The sequence below is a fragment of the Felis catus genome, chromosome D2, assembly GCF_018350175.1.
Source record: "Felis catus isolate Fca126 chromosome D2, F.catus_Fca126_mat1.0, whole genome shotgun sequence".
In the NCBI taxonomy this organism is placed as follows: Eukaryota; Metazoa; Chordata; class Mammalia; order Carnivora; family Felidae; genus Felis; species Felis catus.
Window position 1 is genome coordinate 46,011,043 of NC_058378.1, and position 18,809 is coordinate 46,029,851.

An 18,809-nucleotide genomic window follows, 5' to 3' on the forward strand; every position below is an offset into this window, starting at 1 on the left:
AGCAAGGAGCCTGCTTGGGATCCTCTCTCTCCTTTGCTCTCTGCCCCCACCCCCACTCACACACATTCTCTATCTCTCAGGATGAATAAATAAACTTAAAAAAAAAACTTAAAAGAAGTAAGTATCTTTAGACAAATTTGATGAAATGGAAACTTTTATAGAGGATTATAAACCATCAAAATCTACTCAAGAATGTGTAGAAAGCATGAATAATATAATAGCCAGTTTAAAAGTTCAATAATTAAAAATCTCATCCCAGGAGGTGAAAGGCATCTGGAGCCAGAGAGGCTTCCAGATGAAATTTTATCAAACTTTCAATGAACAAAATATCTTTCTTATACTAATTATTTTAGAGATTTTTTAATGTAAAGTTACCAAATTTATACTAAAAGGTTAAGAAAATTCTCACATAAAAACAAAATATGTAAAATACAAGTAAGAAAAATCATAAGCCAAATTCAAAAATGGACATAGATGCAAAAATCCTAAGTAAAATATTAGTAAAAAGTGCAATGAAAGAAATGTGTAGATATAAGTAACATTTATCAAAAAAATTCAACGTATGCTCAATATCATACAAATCTATCAATGTAAATGGGTACATAACAAATGTTAACTAAAGAACAGAAATCACAGTATCATCTGAACATATAATAAAAAATCTGAATTTTCAAAATCTGAATTTGAAAAATTCAGTAGTCTTTCAAGGGAGAAATAGAAGGGAACTTCTTTAACTAATAGGAAAGGTTATCTATTCAAAATATTGAGCCAACATTATACTTAATGGTAAAACTTTAGACATATTCTCATTGTTTAAGGAAAACATAAAAATGCCTGCTACTACTACCCTTATTTAACACTGAATAATATATGGGGTCCAAGCACTAAAACAAAAGAAGAAAGGGGAAAAAAAAACCTTAGGGATTAGAAACAAAGCAAGTAAATCATATATATAAATACTGTAATTGTCTTACACAGAAAATTAAAGAGACCCTATAGTCAAACACTAGAAATAATAAGAAAGTTTGACAGGATAGCTGATAATAAATTAGAAACATTCCATAAACCAACAATAACCAACTAGACATTGCAACAAAAGAAAATGTATCATTCACAATAGAAATAAAAATATAAGGTAACTAGAAATAAACCAAAAATATATAGTAAAAATTGCAAACATTTTATTCAAGTGTAAAAAAAATACAATTACTAATGAACCCATATTCATATAGAAGAAAACCCAGTATCATAATAATGATAAGAATCCTTTAAACTAATTCACAGATTCAATGTAAATCCAATCAAAATTCAAGCAGGATGTGTGTGTGTGTGTGTGTGTGTGTGTGCACGCGCGCGCACGCGCGTGCACACTCTGTATGTAGACAAACTAGAGAATACAAGTCTAAGAACAGCAAAGACAACTTGGACAAGGAGAACAGATTGGGGGCATTTGTCCTATCAGATACCAATACTCATTATAAGCTAAAGTAATCAACAATGTGAATTAATGTAAGAATAGAAAAACAGATGAAGAAAAGAGAACAGGGATTCAAAAACAGACACAGGCACATGAGAGCCTTTGCCATTTGATAGTGGTGGCACTGCCGATCAGTAGGGAAAACACTGAAACAAATGGGGTTGGGGAACTGACTTTCCCACCAGAAAAAAAAAAAAAAAAAAGAAAGATTATATCCCTATCTCAGAGCATGATAAGATCAAAGATCAAAATATACAAGATAAAATAAAAGAAGCTATTTTTATTATCTCAGCATAGGAATAGATTTTTGAATTACAAAAACACAACTTATAGAAGAAAATATTGATAAATCTGAACATTCAATAAAAAATACTGTCAACAGGGGTACACCTGGCTGGCTCAGTCAAAAGAGCATCTGACTCTTGATCTCAGGGTTGTGTATTCAAGCCCCATCTTGGGTGTAGAGATTACTTAAAAATAAATTCTTAAAAAAACAAAAATAAAATATGCTGTCAACAAAGCTTTAAAAATGCATTCACCAGGAAGAAGGGATATAAAGGATATATATCTAGGATACATACAGAATTCTTGAAATTCAATAGGAAGACAAGCCAATAGAAAATAACGAGTAAAGTATATTAAACTAGCGGATACTCTTAGTTGGAAGTAACAACAACCAACCTCTGCTGATTTGAGAATAAATAAAATTCATTGCATGTCCTCTGGACAACTCCTCTAGCCACCTGAATGCTGAGGGTGCACATTTAACACTCCTGATACTGAAGGCTAAAACTGCACCATACTAAAAATCACTGAATATATATGTGTAGAATTATATCTGGACTTTTTACTTGGTTCCATTGATTCCTACTTCTGTCCTTATGCTAGTGTCATAGTATCTTTTTTTTTTTTAATTTTTTTTTTCAACGTTTATTTATTTTTGGGACAGAGAGAGACAGAGCATGAACGGGGGAGGGGCAGAGAGAGAGGGAGACACAGAATCGGAAACAGGCTCCAGGCTCCGAGCCATCAGCCCAGAGCCCGACGCGGGGCTCGAACTCACGGACCGCGAGATCGTGATCTGGCTGAAGTCGGACGCTTAACCGACTGCGCCACCCAGGTGCCCCATAGTGTCATAGTATCTTAATTATTACAGCTCTGTAAGATGTCTAGAAATCAAGTGGTTTAAGTCTTTCAATGTTGTTCTTTTTCAAAACTGTTGCTATTCTTAAAGCATTTTTAAAAGTTTATTTATTTTTATTTTGAGAGACACAGAGACAGCGAGAATGGTGGAGGGGCAGAAAGAGAGGGACAGAGAGAATCCCAAGCAGGCTCTGTGCTACCAGCAGAGAGTCCGATGCAGGGCTCGAACCCACAAACCGTGAGATCATGACCTGAGCCGAAACCAAGAGTTGGATGCCTAACCGACTGAGCCACCCAGGTGCCCCCAAAATTGTTGCTATTATTTTTGGGGGGTAATTTAATGGTAATTAATTTCAAAAAGTAATTCTGAAATAGCATGGAAAGAAAAAGAAAATCCTTATGTCACATCATTTTAAAAAAAAGAAATGAAATAAATCAGAGATCTAAATCTAAAAACTAAACTGTAAATTTTAGAAATAAACAGGAGAGAATGTGATTTACAATTATGCAAATGTCTTAGTACACAAAAAACATGAAAGGTAAAATAAAAACTGATAAATTTCATCAAAATTCACTGTTTAATAATTTCTCAGGTTTCTCTTGATTTTATACAATCAGTAAATGTCCAAGTATCATATATCATACCTTAATTTCACCTCTTTGATCCCAGTTCATTCATGTGGCTCATGATTTTGCTCAAGTTCCCTAATCTCTCTATGCTTCAGGCTCATCATCTATAGAACAGAAATACTAACAGTGCCTGTATCATAAGGATGTTATAATGATGGAGGGAGTTAAGATGGCAGAAAAGTAGGGGAACTGGGATTTTCCTCGTCCCTCAAACACAACTGTATCGAGGTCAGATCACTTGGAACATCCAAGAAATCAATCTGCAGAGTGGCAGAAGAATCTCTACAGTTGGAGGGAGACAGCTTGGCAGGATCGAGGTGTGTGTATGTGACTTGCGGGAGATAAAACAGCATAGGCACGAAGGGAAGGGAACCCTTTCTGTGGAGAGACAAAAGGGAGAGAAAGAGGGGTTGTGAAAGGGTGGTATGGAGTTGGCACAAGAGGAAAACCTCTCTGGACCACAGACTGAGGAATGAGAAATACAGAGAGCGCCAGTTTTTCTTTTTTGCAAACAGGCTTAGGCGCTAAAACTTAGAGGTTCGAGTGCACAACCTTCTCTGGAGTGAATCCAGGAGCCCTGGCATACGCTCCTGGGGAGGAGCAAAGAGGCCCTGGAGTGCATAATGTGGTACAGCAATCTCAGAGGTGCACTGAGAGAGAACAGTTCCTTTCTCAGACTCTGGGAAGAGGGTTTATTGTGTACCCAAGGACAAAAGACCCTGCAGGCGCCAGCCAAAGGCCTTTTATCAGCAGGGTGGAAAGGCTCTACTCTAGAACAGGGGAGAGAAGACACACCAAGCCGGGTCCTTTAAGACTTCGGGTTTTGAATCCCAGAGAATCAAAGATATTTATGTCCTAACTTGGAGGCACCCAAATATATAAATCAATTAATCACAAACATAAGCAAACTTATTGATAATAATACCATAATTGTAGGAGACCGTAATACTCCACTTACAACAATGGACAGATAATCTAGGCAGAAAATCGGTAAGGAAACAACAGCTCTGAATGACACATTGGACCACATGGACTTAACAGATATATTCAGAATATTTTATCCTAAAGCAGCAGAATACACATTCTTCTCAAGTGCACATGGGACATTCAACAAAATAGATCACATATTGGGTCACAAAACAGCCTTCAACAGGTACAAAAAGACTAAGATCATACCATGCATATTTTCAGGTCACAACACTATGAAACTTGAAATCAACCACAAGAAAATATTTGGAAAGCCCCCAAATACATGGAGGTTAAAAAACATCCTATTAAAGGGGCGCCTGGGTGGCGCAGTCAGTTGGGCGTCCGACTTCAGCCAGGTCACGATCTCGCGGTCCGTGAGTTCCAGCCCCGTGTCGGGCTCTGGGCTGATGGCTCGGAGCCTGGAGCCTGTTTCCGATTCTGTGTCTCCCTCTCTCTCTCTGCCCCTCCCCCGTTCATGCTCTGTCTCTCTCTGTCCCAAAAATAAATAAACGTTGAAAAAAATTTAAAAAAAAAAATCCTATTAAAGAATGAATGGGTTAACCAGGAAATTAAAGAAGAAATTTAAAAATACATGAAAACAAATGAAAATTAAAACATAACAGTCCAAACCCTTTGAAATGCAGCAAAGGCAGTCCTAAGAGGAAAATACATTGCAATTCAGGACTATCTCAAGAAGCAAGAAAGGTTCTAAATACACAACCTAACCTTACACCTAAAGGTGCTAGAAAAGAAGCAGCAAATCAAGCCCAAAGCCCACAGAAGAAGGGAAATAACAAAGATCAGAGCAGAAATAAACAATATAGAATCAAAAAAAAATAGTACAAGAGATCAATGAAACTAAAAGCTGATGTTTTGAAAGAATAAACAAAATTGATAAATGCCCATACAGACTTCTCAAAAAGAAAAGACAGAGGACCCAAATAGATAAAATCACGAATGAAAGAGGAGAGATCACAACCAACACCACAGAAATACTAACAATTATTAGAGAATACTATGAAAAATTATATGCCAACAAACTGGACGATCTGGAAAAAAATGGAAAAATTCCTAGACTCAAATATGGAAAAATTAGACTCAAAATGGAAAAATACCAAAACTCAAATGGGAAGAAATAGAAAATCTGAACAGATGCGTAGCCAGCAAAGAAATTAAATCAGTTATCAAAAATCTCCCAAGAAGTAAGAATCCTGGGCCAGATGGCTTCCCAGGGGAATTGTGCCAGACATTTAAAGCAGAGTTAACACCTATTCTTCTCAAACTGTTCCAAAAAACAGAAATGGAAGGAAAGCTTCCACACTCATTCTATGAAGTCAGCATTACCTCGATTCCAAAACCAGACATAGACTCCACTAAAAAGGAGAATTACAGGCCAATATTCCTGATGAACCTGGATACAAAAATTCTCAACAAGATACTAGCAAATCGAATTCAACAGTACATTAAAAGAATTATTCACCATGATCAAGTGGGATTTATTCCTGGGCTGCAGGGCTGGTTTTAATATTTGCAAATCAATTAAGTGCTAAGGTCACATTAATAGAAGAAAGGATAAGAACCATATGATGCTTTCAATAGATGCAGAAAAAGCATTTGACATAAAACAGCATCCTTTCTTGGTAAAAACCCTCAAGAAAGTTGGGATGCAAGGAACATCAGAAAAGCCATATATGAAAGGCCCACAGCTAATATCATCCTCAATAGGGAAAAACTGAGAGCTTTCCCTCTAAGATCAGGAACACGACAGGGATGTCCATTCTCACCACTGTTGCTTAACATAATGTTGGAAGTCCTAACTTCAGCAATCAGACAACAAAAAGAAATAAATGGCATCCAAATTGCAAAGAAGTCAACCTTTCACTCTTCACAGATGACATGATACTCTACGTGGAAAATCCGAAAGACTCCACCAAAAAACTGCTAGAGCTGATACGTGAATTCAGCAAAGTCGCAGGATATAATAGCAATATACAGAAATTGGTTGCATTTCTATAAACCAATAATGAAACAACAGAAAAAGATATCAAGGAATCCCATGTACAACTGCACCAAAAACCATAAAATACCTAGAAATAATCCTAACCAAAGAGGTAAAAGGTATGTATGCTGAAAACTATAGAAAGCTCATGAAAGAAAGTGAAGAAGGCACAAAGAAATGGAAAAACGTTCCATGCTCATGGATTGGAAGAATAAATATTGTTAAAATGTTGATACTAACTAAAGCAATCTACACATTCAATGCAATCCCTATCAAAATTACACCAGCATTCTTCACAGAGCTACAACAAACAATCCTAAAATTTGTACAGAACAAGAAAATATACCGAATAGCCAAAGTAATGTTGAAAAAGGAAACCAAAGCTGGAGGCATCACAATTCCAGACTTCAAACTGTATTACAAAGCTGTAATTATCAAGACAGTATGGTATTGGCACAAAAACAGACACATAAATCAATGGAACAGAATAGAGAACCCAGAAATGGACCCATATATATATGGCCAACTAATCTTTGACAAAGCAGGAAAGAGTATCCAGTGGAAAAAAGACAGTCTCTTTAGCAAATGGGAGAACTGGACAGCAACATGCAGAAGAATGGACCTGGACCACTTTCTTATACCGTACACAAAAATAAACTCAAAATGGATCAAAGACCTAAATGTAAGACAGGAAGCCATCAAAATCCTACAGGATAATCCTTCAGCCACCTCTTTGACCAAGGCCACAGAAACTTTTTACTTAACATGTCTCTGGAGGCAAGGGAAACAAAAGCAAAAATGAACTACTGGGACCTCATCCAAATTAAAAGCTTCTGCACGGAGAAAGAAACAATCAACATAACTAAAAGGCAACCAAAGGAATGGGAGAAGACATTTCCAAATGACATATCAGATAAAGGGTTAGTATCCAAAATCTATAAAAAACTTACCAAACTCAAGACCCAAAAACCAAATAATCTAGTGAAGAAATGGGCAGAAGACATGAATAGACACTTTTTCTTTTTGTTGTCTGATTGCTGAGGCTAGGACTTCCAACATTATGTTGAGCAACAGTGGTGAGACACTTTTCCAGAAGACATGCAGATGGCTAACAGACGCATGAAAAGATGCTCACCATCACTCATCATCAGGGAAATACAAATCAAAACCACAATGAGCTTCTATACAAATTTTAGGATTGCTTGTTCTAGTTTCTAGAAGAATGCTGGTGCAATTTTGATTGGGATTGCATTCAATGTATTGAATGCATTGAATGCATAGATTGCTTTGGAAACCAATTTGACATAAATTATATATAAAAAAACACACAATCACAATGAGATACCACGTCACACCTGTCAGAATGGCTAAAATTAACAACTCAGGAAACAACAGATGTTGGAGAAGATGGGGAGAAAGGGGAACCCTTTGTTCTGTTGGTGGGAATGCAAACTGGTACAGCCACTCTAGAAAACATTATGGAGGTTCCTCAACAAATTAAAAAGAGAACTACTCTATGATCCAGCAACTGTAGTACTAGGAATTTATCCAGAGGATACAAAACTGCTGATTCAAAGGGGCACATGCACCCAATGTTTATAGCAGCACTATCAACAATAGCCAAATTATGGAAAGAGCCCAAATGTCCATCAATTGATGAATGGATTAAGGTGTGGTACACACACATACACACACACACACACACACACACACACACACAATGGAATACTACTCAGTGATAAATAAGGAATAAAATCTTGCCATTTGCAACAATGTGGATAGAACTGGAGGGTATTATGTTAAGTGAAACAAGTCAGAGCAAAACAGGTATCATACAATTTCACTCATATATGGAATTTGAGAAACTCAACAGATGAACACAGGGGAAGGGAAGGAAAAATAAAACAGAGAAGGAGGCAAACCATAAAAGACTCTTACACACAGAGAACAAACTGAGGGTTGCTGGATGGGAGGGGTGGGGGGTGGGCAGGGGCAATGTGTTAAATGGGTGATGGGCATTAAGGAGGGCACTTTTCAGGATGAGCAGTGGGTGTCATATGTAAGAGATGAATCACTGGGTTCTACTCCAGAAGCCAAGACTACACTGTATGTTAACTAAAGGATATTTTTTTAAAAAAAAGATGTTTTAATGATTAGATGAGGTATTATACTTGAAGCACTCAACAAGGTGCTGACAGGGTCAGCATTTAACATGTTGGTTATTACTGTTAATGTTTCAAGAATTCACTTTCTTCATTTACATTTTTTAAGATTTATTCCATTAAACCATGTGATTATTTTTCAATCTGTTGAAAAGAACTATCCAGAAGCTAGAAACAATGGTACTACAGTAGCAACAAAAAGCCCAGTGCCCAGATCTTGGTTCCTAAATACTATTCTCCAATAAAAGGAAACAAATCTCTGTGGAGAAATGGCTGAATTTAGGGCTAGGGTGTGGGTAAATACAAGATAAGCCTGCAGTATCTTGCAAAGCAATAAATTAATGAAATGCTAAAAAAAAAAAAACCCACACAAAACACAAATATGGGATAAAGACAAGACACAGGAGTCAACCTGAAAGACATTCCAAGGGCCAAGGCTAGAACAATTTGAACAATAAGCTAAATGACAATTGGATTATAATAAAGTATAAAATAAATACAAATGATTCCAAACTCATAAACAAATGATCAAATAAATAAGTAGGGGAGAAGAGAGAAAATATTTTTATAGAATAATTCCAAAAACCATATATATACCTCCTCTTCCAACAGGTAGAGTTTAATTCTTGCTCCTTTCCCCACTCATGAGAGCAGACTACACTTAGTGGCTCACTTCCAAAGAGTGAGAAAAGGGAAACACAATAAATTTGTAGTAGAGAAAACACCTCTAGTAAATACCACCTTAACCATTATCAGTAGTGTCATGTGGATGTCATGTGCCTCCTGACATCATGTGACAAGAAGGGAACTTCACTTCTGTGGTGTTCCTCTCCCAAACCTATAATATTTTATGTCAAATACGTTTCTTAGAAAACTTCTTGGAGCAGCGCCAAATTCTAGTCCTGGGCTGTCTATCTCAGACCTTTATATGGGAAATAAATAACCTTACAGCTCTTAAAAGCCATCAGTGTTGGGGCGCCTGGGTGGCGCAGTCGGTTAAGCGTCCGACTTCAGCCAGGTAACGATCTCGTGGTCCGTGAGTTCGAGCCCCGCGACAGGCTCTGGGCTGATGGCTCGGAGCCTGGAGCGTGTTTCCGATTCTGTGTCTCCCTCTCTCTCTGCCCTCCCCCGTTCATGCTCTGTCTCTCTCTGTCCCAAAAATAAATAAACGTTGAAAAAAATAATTTTTTTTTAAAAAGCCATCAGTGTTTCAGTTTTTCTACCATTCACAATGGTAACCTAACCCTGGCATTCAATGGGTCTAGTAGATTTGGGAGATTCACTTACTTTCCTGGTCCTCCCAAAAGTTGTTTCAAATCTTGCCTATTCTCCTAAGCCTGTAACATATCCATATCTTCCCCTCACTCCCAGCAGTGGACCAACCTGCACTTCACAGACAAAATAAATCCATCAGTTGGAATTCTCTTGCATCCTTGATGCATAACAGACCAATCCTCCACCTCTGCACATCTGACCTCTTCCTGGGGTGGTAGGTAACACAGGAGCCACGCGCCCTCCATTTAGGCATTGGATCCCTCCCTGTCCCTACCCTGCAACCACACATACATCCTGCTCTTCATCAAAATTTTCACCTTGCTTAACATCCATTGTCGCTTTTTGCCTGATTCAGTCTTTTATAATGGGTACAAAATGATAATTTTCCAACCCTAGCACTGCCCCCCCACTTGCTTTTGTTGTGGTACAAAACATAAAACATAAAATTTACCATCATAACCATTCTTAAGTATACAGTTCAGAAGTGTTGACTACATGCATATCGTTGTGAAGCAGACCTCCAGAACATTTTTATCTTGCAAATCTGAAACTTAGTACACATTACACAACAACTCCACTTTTCCCACTCCCCCCAGGCCCTAGTAACCACTATTGTACTTTCTGTTTCTATTGATTTGACCATCTACGATACCTCATACAAGTAGAATCATACAGTACTTGTCCTTTTGTGACTGGCTTATTTTACTTAGCATAATATCCTCAAGATTCATCCATGTTGTAGCATGTGACAGGATTTTCTTCCTTTTTAAGGTTGAATGATATTCTATTGTATGAATATACCACATATTGTTTATCCATTCACCCATTAATTCCCAGTCTTATCAGCTATAGCTGACAGGCAGCATTGTATATGTTTAAGGTGTACAGCACAATGATCTGACTTATGTACACCCAGAAATGACTACCAAACCAGTTTAGTTAGCATTCAGCATCTCAAACAGATCCTCTTAACAACTTTCACGTACAACACACAACGCTGTTAACCAGAGAGACATCAGGTTGTATATGACATCCCTAGCGCTTTTTTATCTTATACCTGTAAGTTTGTACCTTTTGACTATCTTCATCCAAATCTCCCCCTCAACCCACCCCCTCCACTTCTGGTAACCACAAATCTGATCTCTTTTTCTAAGGTTTTGTGCACTTTTTCATTTGTTCAGATTCCACACGTAAGTGAGACCACACAGTATTTGTCTTTCTCTCTCTGATTTTTTTCATTTAGCATAATGCCCTAAGGTTCCATCTATGTAATTGCAAATAGAGGGTTTTCCTTCTTTTTTATGGCTGAATAATATTCCTGTGTGTGTATAGTTCCATTTTTTACATGTGAATATTTCATTTTCCCAGTACGATTTATTGAAGAGACTGTCTTTTCTCCATTGAATATTCTTAGCTCCCATGTAAAACAGAAGTTGACCATATATGCATGAGTGTATTTCTGGGTTCTCAGTTCTGTTCCATTGGTCTATGTATCTGTTTTTATGTCAGTACCATACTGTTTTGATCACTATAGCTTTATAATATAGCTTGAAATACAAAGTGTTATGGTCTTTTGTGGTGCCATATAAATTTTAGGATTGTTTTTCTACTTCTGTACAGAATTCCATTGGAGTATCAATAGGGATTGCACTGAATCCATAACGACTTTGGGTAGTATGCACATTTTTAACAGTTTTAATTCTTCCAGTCCATGAACAGGATATAACTTTCCATTCATTTGTGTCTTCTTCCTTTTCTTTCATCAATGTAACGACACAAATTTTAAACACAGACACAGTAAGAAACAGAAAGTCCAAATAAAGAAGTTGAATTTGGGTCAAAAATCTTGGAAAAGACATGCAAACAAACTCTAGGGCTCTATGACTTCATTTATACCAAATATTTCAGGAATAAATAATACCAATTCTACACAAAGAATTTCAGAAAATAAAAGAAGATAGAATACTTCCCCAAAACGCTTTATGACACCAGACATCCCCTGCTATCAAAAACAGACAAGAATATTAAAAGAGAACACCACTACCTCTCATTAACATATTTAACAAAAATAAGTCTTTAATTACCTGGTGCTGGTTCAATTAAATATCCATATTCAAACATTCCAGAAGGATCACAGATCTAAATTTGAGAAGTTAAACAATAAGCCTTTAGAAGAAAATATAAGAAAATATCTTCATGACCTTCAGAAAGTGAATATTTCTAAAACAAACACCAGTCATAAAGAAAAACATTGAAAAATTGGACTTCCTTAAAATTAAAAATTTCTCTTCATCAAATGATATTATTAAGAAAGTAAAAAGGCAAGAGTGCCAGGGTGGCTCAGTCAGAAGAGCATACAACTCAATCTTGGGGTCATGAGTTGGAGCCCCACATGAAGTGTAGAGACAACTCAAAAAAAAAAAAAAACCTTAAAAAAAAGTAAAAAGACAAACCACAGAATGGGAAAAGATATTTGCAATACATATATCCTATAATAAACTCACTTAAATGACACATAAAGAACTTCTGCAAATGGGGGCACATGAGTGGCTCAGTCGGTTAAGCATCCAACACTTGATTTTGGCTCAGGTCATGATCTCATGGTTTGTGAGTTCAAGTCCTGCAACAGGCTCTGTGTTGCTTGGGATTCTCTCTTCCTCCGCATCTCTCTGTCCCTCCCCAACATGCACACATATGTGTGCTCTCACTCTCTCAAAATAAATATTTTTTTTTTAAAAAGGACTTCTACAAATGTTAAGAAAATGAGAGTACTTAATAGAAGAATGGGAAAAGTGTGTGAACAGCTAACACAGATAAAAAGAATAGATAAGGAAGGATATGAAAAAGTACTTAACTTCACTAATCAACAAGGAAATAAAAATTAAAATCAAAATGTAATGTTACTACACAGCCACTAGGTTGACAAAATGAAAAACACAAATAATACAAATAAGTTTTGACGAGGATGTGGAACCACTGAAACTTTCAAACGCTGCTGGTGGATTAACCACTTTGGAAAATTGGTAGGCACGGCTACTACACCTCAACAGATGCAAACTTTATGAACCAGCATCTCATTCCTATGTATATATCCCCAATGTACATATATTCCTATGTATATATCCCCTATGTACATATCCTATGTATATATTCACCAAAAGACATTTACATGGATATTCATAGCATTACCATTTGTAATAAAGACTACTAACACTCTGTTTACTTAAAACAATGAATAAACAAACTGTAGTATATCCATTGAGTAGAATATTACCCAGCAGTAAGAATGAACAAGTCACAACTACGTACAGTAACATGTTTGCATCTCACAAATAAAACATTAAGTAAAAGCAGTCAGACTCAAAAAAGTACATAAAATGTGAATACATTTACATAAAGATCTAAAGCAAGCAAAATTAAACTATGGTATTAGAAGTAAGGGCAGTAGTTATCCTTTGAGAAAGGGACTCAAAAGATGTACTAGGATTCTGGTAACATCCTGCTTCTTGATCTGAGTTCTGGTTACAAAGGTGCACTCCCTCTGTGAAAATTCACTCAGCTTGTACATTTATGAGTACTTTATCACATGTATATAAAATAAACTATATTGAGATAGTATTTTATTGTATTTCAATAAAAATTCAAGGAAAAAAAGACAAGCTAGAAGCTGGGAGATTTTTGATTTATGTATTAAAGATAAGGTTATTAGCTATAAAATACAGAATATATGAATTTTTTTAAAAACCAAAACAAAAAAAAAAACCCAGAAAATTCAAATGAAATGGAAATAGCTTAATAAATAAAAAAGATGACAACCTTGCCAGCATTCAGGAAAATGCTTATTAAAATAGTGTGATACCACTTTAACTGACCAGTTGGGAAAAATCATTAAAATGGATAACATTCACTATTGATGAGGGTTTAGGGAAATAGGCTAAAGGGAAAGTAAATTGAAATAGTATCAATCCCCTTAAATGTACATAAATTTTAACCAGAAATCCCTCCTCTATGTATCTCTCATAAAGAAATACTGACACATGTAAATATTGATCGAAGAACAAGGATGTTTACCGTAGTACTGTTTGGGGCAATAAAAATTTGGGGAAAAAACCCAAAATGTCCTTCAATTATGGGACAATTAATAAATTAAGACATCCATAAAATGGAAATCTAATAGACCATCCTAAATTTCCCTGATTTCTATCCCACTGCCCTTTCAAAGGCTTTCAAACTTCATAAAGTTCTACTGAGTCAAAACAGTTTGTGACATACAGCACAGTAAGTTATAAATAATAATTAAATAACTAAAATTGCAGGTTTATATGTTCATATCAGAAGTAAAGTTATTAATTTAATATCTTGTTAAGAGCCCCCTGACAGAAAGGCTGTGGTTTTGATGCCCTGTAGAACACTAATCAGTTTTATTTCTAATTCAGCAAAGTTATTTCGAAATGCCTTCCCTAATAGACAACACATACCTTTTTCCTCAAAATGCTTCTTCAACCAGCACTACTCCCTGATTATTTAATGAGTTGAATAAATTACTTGAGACAGCTTTTTTCCATATTTGGAAGGGTTTTCCTCTAATACAAGGTAGCTAGATGAAGTGACACTTGAATGCTGAGTGATTTTTCAAGCATATATGATTTTAACCTTTAGAAAAAAGGGATTGTCTCCTTGTCTACAATGCTTTTGAGAATTTTGTCAAGTCTGAGGCTTTCAAAATTTGATTTGAATAAGTGAAAAACCTTCAAGTTTACTAGACCTTGCACTTTTTAAAGAACCTACCTTCTTTAAAGGAATGCAGGGCTCTGTTAAGAATTTTTTAAAACTAAAAATCCCGCTAGATTTACTGACCCGCTTTTTGTGCCTATAACAGACAGCTTCCTCTCTGCTAATTTATATACATAATGGCATTTATTGTTACAATAGCATCTCATGGTCTAGTTAGATTTTATATTTAATAGTCTAGCAGTCTCTCAAGAGATTCCCTTATATGATTCTATTCAAACTTATATAGGCTCATATCAGACAATCACGATTTCATCACTGAATACCACAGGTCATTCACAAGTTCAGCCAGAGTCTCCCTTTGTAATCTCGGATTCCATGGCCTGCCCTCTGGAGCACCACAGAACATGCCCTTTCACAATAGCTCTTGGCACATTTGTACACTGGTGTAACATCTACTGTTAGGTTCTCTTCTCCAGATTCACATCCCTACTTCCTTATTCCACTCCCTTCAATTCCTCTCTTATTCTACATTGAAAATAAATGTGATAAAACTTACTTCATGTCTGAGAAGTCCTTTACTGTAGCTTCCAGTGAGATAATTTGATAAGCTAATAATATGATGCTTTTCTTTTTTTTTAAGTTTATTTATTTATTTATTTTGAGAGAGAGAGAGAGAGAGAGAGAGAGAAAGGCAGCAAGAGAGGGAAAGAGAGAATCCCAAGCTCTGTGCTGGCAGCATGGAGCCCAACTCAGGGTTTGATCCCATGAACCAAACCATGAGATTATGACCTGAGCTGAAATCAAAAGTTGGACGCTTAACTGCCTGAACCACCCAGGTGCCCCAATATGATGCTATTCTGACTCTAATGCACAACCTGGGACCTGTTTTATTCACCCTCACTGAAAGCTTTTGGGATTTTCCCCTGTGAGTGGAAATTTTACAGTAATGTTCCTTGATGTGGTGTCTTTCTTTTTCCTTTTGTTTCACTAGTACTTGAACTCACTCTCAAACCTAGAAACTTATGTCCTTCAGTCTGTGAACTTTTTAGTAAGTAGCTCCTCAGTTGCTTTTTTTTTCCCTGAATTCCTATTAGTTACATGCAGACTATCTTGAATTCATCCTCTAATCTTATCTTTTCTCTACTTTTTATCTCTTTATCCTATTTTCTGAAAGATATATCTAACTTTATATTCAATTCTGGTATTTCTGTTAGCAGTTGCTAAATTTCAGCTCTTTTTATTGATTGATTGGTCCTTGTTTTGACAATCCTGATCACGTTTCTTGGTGCAGTATTGTCTCAGTTCTCTAAGCATATTAATTACAGTATTTACTTATTTGTTTTCTACCTGCATTGTCTCTGAATTCATTCTTTCTTTAAATTTTTTTTAACATTTATTTTTGAGAGAGAGACAGACAGACAGACAGACAAAGCATGAACAGGGGAGGGGCAGAGAGAGAGGGAGACACAGAATCCAAAGCAGGCTCTAGGCTCTGAACTGTCAGCACAGAGCCCAACACAGGGCTCGAACCCGTGAACTGTGAAATCATAACCTGAGCCGAAGTCAGACACTTAACCGACTGAGCCACCCAGGCGCTCCTGTCTGAACTCATTCTTTTCCCATTTGTTTATTTTACTCAAAGGCTTTCCTTAGATATCTATCTGGTGACCTTTGGCCATTCATTCATGCATAACACTAAGATATTAAGAAGGGGTGTGTGTGTGTGTGTGTGTGTGTGTGTGTGTGTGTGTGTCTTTGACTAGTAGTAAGTAGTCCTTGTTATATGAAAATTCAAAGACAGAGGGAGACACACATACATTGTCCTTTAATTGAGAACTTCCCAAAGTCTGTAGATGTTTCCTCAGAAAGCCAATTTCCCCAGAGATAAATCCTCTGATTTCCTGCCGATGGTGTATAAACCTGGCTACCAGCATTGTTAAGAGCTGAGTGGAGGAAAATGGACGGTTGATGGGAAGGAGGGAGGGAGAGGCTTAACCTTGTGCTAAGCACAAACTTTCTACTACCGCTCCATTTTCAGCCTAACAGCCCTCTCCCCTCACAGTCCAGCCAACCTCCAAACCAAACAACTCCTCCACCTGCACCTCTACAGAGCAAGCCTCCTGTCCTTAGTCAAGGTAAGAAAAGAACAACTGTCTTGTGTCTAGAAAATTCTAATATTACAGGCTTTCAATAATTTTCCTGTTTCACTCAGTACCTTCAATTCCTGAATACTTCTTAGTTCTAATGCAAAAATCTAGCTATTTCTTATTGGCAGCTTCTCCTACCTCATCCCTTTCTGGCAGTGGGTTTCTTCTCCTCTTCTCTGCTAAAGTCATCACCCATCTGCTTTCCATCTTCCAAAATGGTTAGACTCTTTCACCTTCCAGTGTCTCCTCTCCTGTCAAGATGTCTGTATGGGTTTACATCTTTCCATTCCCTCACTACCTCTTTAGTAGGATTTCTAGAGGGAGCATACACTAAAGCCTGTACTTAGTCTGCCGTGTTTTAGTGCAAGGATTGCTCAGGTTCTTGTCTCCTAAATACATTTTAAACAGTTTACCTTGGTCATGTTCAGAGCTGAATTTTTAACATAACAAACAAAAAACTTTAATTTTATTCTTACTATATTTCACCTTGTTTAGTTCCTTTTCCAAATCCGCTGAGATTACTATAGCACTTTCCCCATATGACTATTACAAGATAAACATTTATATTACAATCTACCTGCATACAAATGTCCACAATATATTGTAATCTTCTTGGGAGAGACCATGCTTTCTCTACTTCCCTTCCCTTCCAAGTCTGGCCAGGCCAAAACATGCACTAGAAAAATGTTTGTGGAATGATGAATTTTGTTACCAACTGTCATTGTGTGGTCCATCTTATCACATGTTTCTCTAGCAATACGAGTACTTGTACCAGGTCTGGACAAATGCAAGGTGTTGGGCAACATGGAAAGCTTTTCTGTTAGGGTGTGGACTTCTATCACGGGTTCTAGATTAGTAGATTAAAATGGTATTTTCCCAAAACCAGGAAAATCCCTTGGCCAGAAGAAGAGTGCAAATAAAAATCAAAGAAGGAAAGGAACAGGTCAAAACTGGAGAAGAGGCGCTAGGCATCTGTGCAAGGAATGAAATACGAAATGGAAAGTCATACAAGGCACAAGGCCATAAATTAAAGAGGTCCATGAAAAATGAACACACATAAGAGACCCATTTTTATGTGTGCCCATGTGTTGTTTATGGGCAGACATGAAAGTTTAAAAGCACCAGGCTGGAGAGAACATCCTCTTGTCCCACCCTACTCATTCCTAGATTCCCTAGCCTTGGGATAAGGCAAGGTGTCCCTTTTTTGCTCAGTCTGAGATCCTGTCCCTAAAAAAGTCTGAGCCGCAAGCTCCTATGAATTACTCTGGTGTCCAACCTTTTTCCTCGGCTCAGGCACTGGAGCAGGCCTTGAAGAAAGCTATTTGCAGAGCATGTCCTGAAAGTCTGGGTGCATGGCATTATACACTGGCATATCGGAATGGTCAGGAAGTTAAAAATCAGGGAGAATGTGAATGAATTAATTAATGGTAGTAGAAAGATGGCAACCTTTATTACTTCAGTGATTTAGGAAAAATCCAGAATGTGGTTTCTTGAAGGGTCAGGTGGTAGAGATTTCACAGGAGTTGAGTAAGCCTGTGGGATTTTTCCAATGGCAAGCAAGGCTCGCCGAGGCCTAGTAGCAGCCGAGGCTGCTAGCAGCTGAGGCCTAGTAGCCTAGTAGCTAGGCTAGTAGCAGCCCCTGGTGTGGTATCCTATAAATCTTTCTTGTGGATGGAGACCCCTTGACCAATGGCCAGAGTCAGGATGATTCTAGAGAGAGGAGAAGTAAGAGGGAAGGACATAATTATTAGGAAAGATGTGTGGACTGATCTCATGACCTGCTGTACGTTAATTCAGCATTTATTTAGGAGCTATGCAGCCTGTCATTATACTCATATGAGGCACAGTACCAAACGTACTTCCCAGTGACTCCTCTAAATACCCCATCTGGCTTATTGATAAGGGGACATGAACTTAGAGAACCTTAAAAAGTACAAGGTACAAATGTTGCCCTTTCTCAGACACATGGGTGGGAAGGTGATAAAGAAGTATCTCAAGAAAAAGTGGGGTTGACTATAAAAACTAAAAGTGAACTAGCGCAAAGAACCTACTGGTCTAGTGTGGCCTGGACATTTACCATAATGAAAATGATGCTCTCTTCCAGGATCCTCAGGAACTAACAGAGAGTAGCATAAACTCTGGGCTAGGTAGCTAGCTCAGGGCCTACACAGTTCTGAATAATTCAGAATACTGGACCTGATGCATCAAAATCACCAGAAATTTCAGGTCATTGTGGTTAAGTTTTAAGGAGCCTAAAACATGAAGAAGGCTGA

At 37.2% G+C, this 18,809-nt stretch overlaps 1 protein-coding gene across 19 annotated transcripts in view; it reads right to left on the reverse strand.

Moving 5' to 3' along the window:
• Positions 1 to 18,809, reverse strand: part of PTPN20 (protein tyrosine phosphatase non-receptor type 20) — a 111,967-nt gene that overhangs the window by 62,238 nt on the left and 30,920 nt on the right. Inside the window, exon 5 of one of the 19 annotated variants that reach the window (XM_045040277.1) lies at positions 11,740 to 11,794. The exons of the other annotated variants lie outside the window; for them this stretch is intronic. Coding sequence (XP_044896212.1) covers positions 11,740 to 11,776 — 37 coding nt within the window. The 5' untranslated portion in view covers positions 11,777 to 11,794. The remainder of the gene's footprint in view (positions 1 to 11,739; positions 11,795 to 18,809) is intronic. 19 annotated transcript variants of the gene reach the window in all.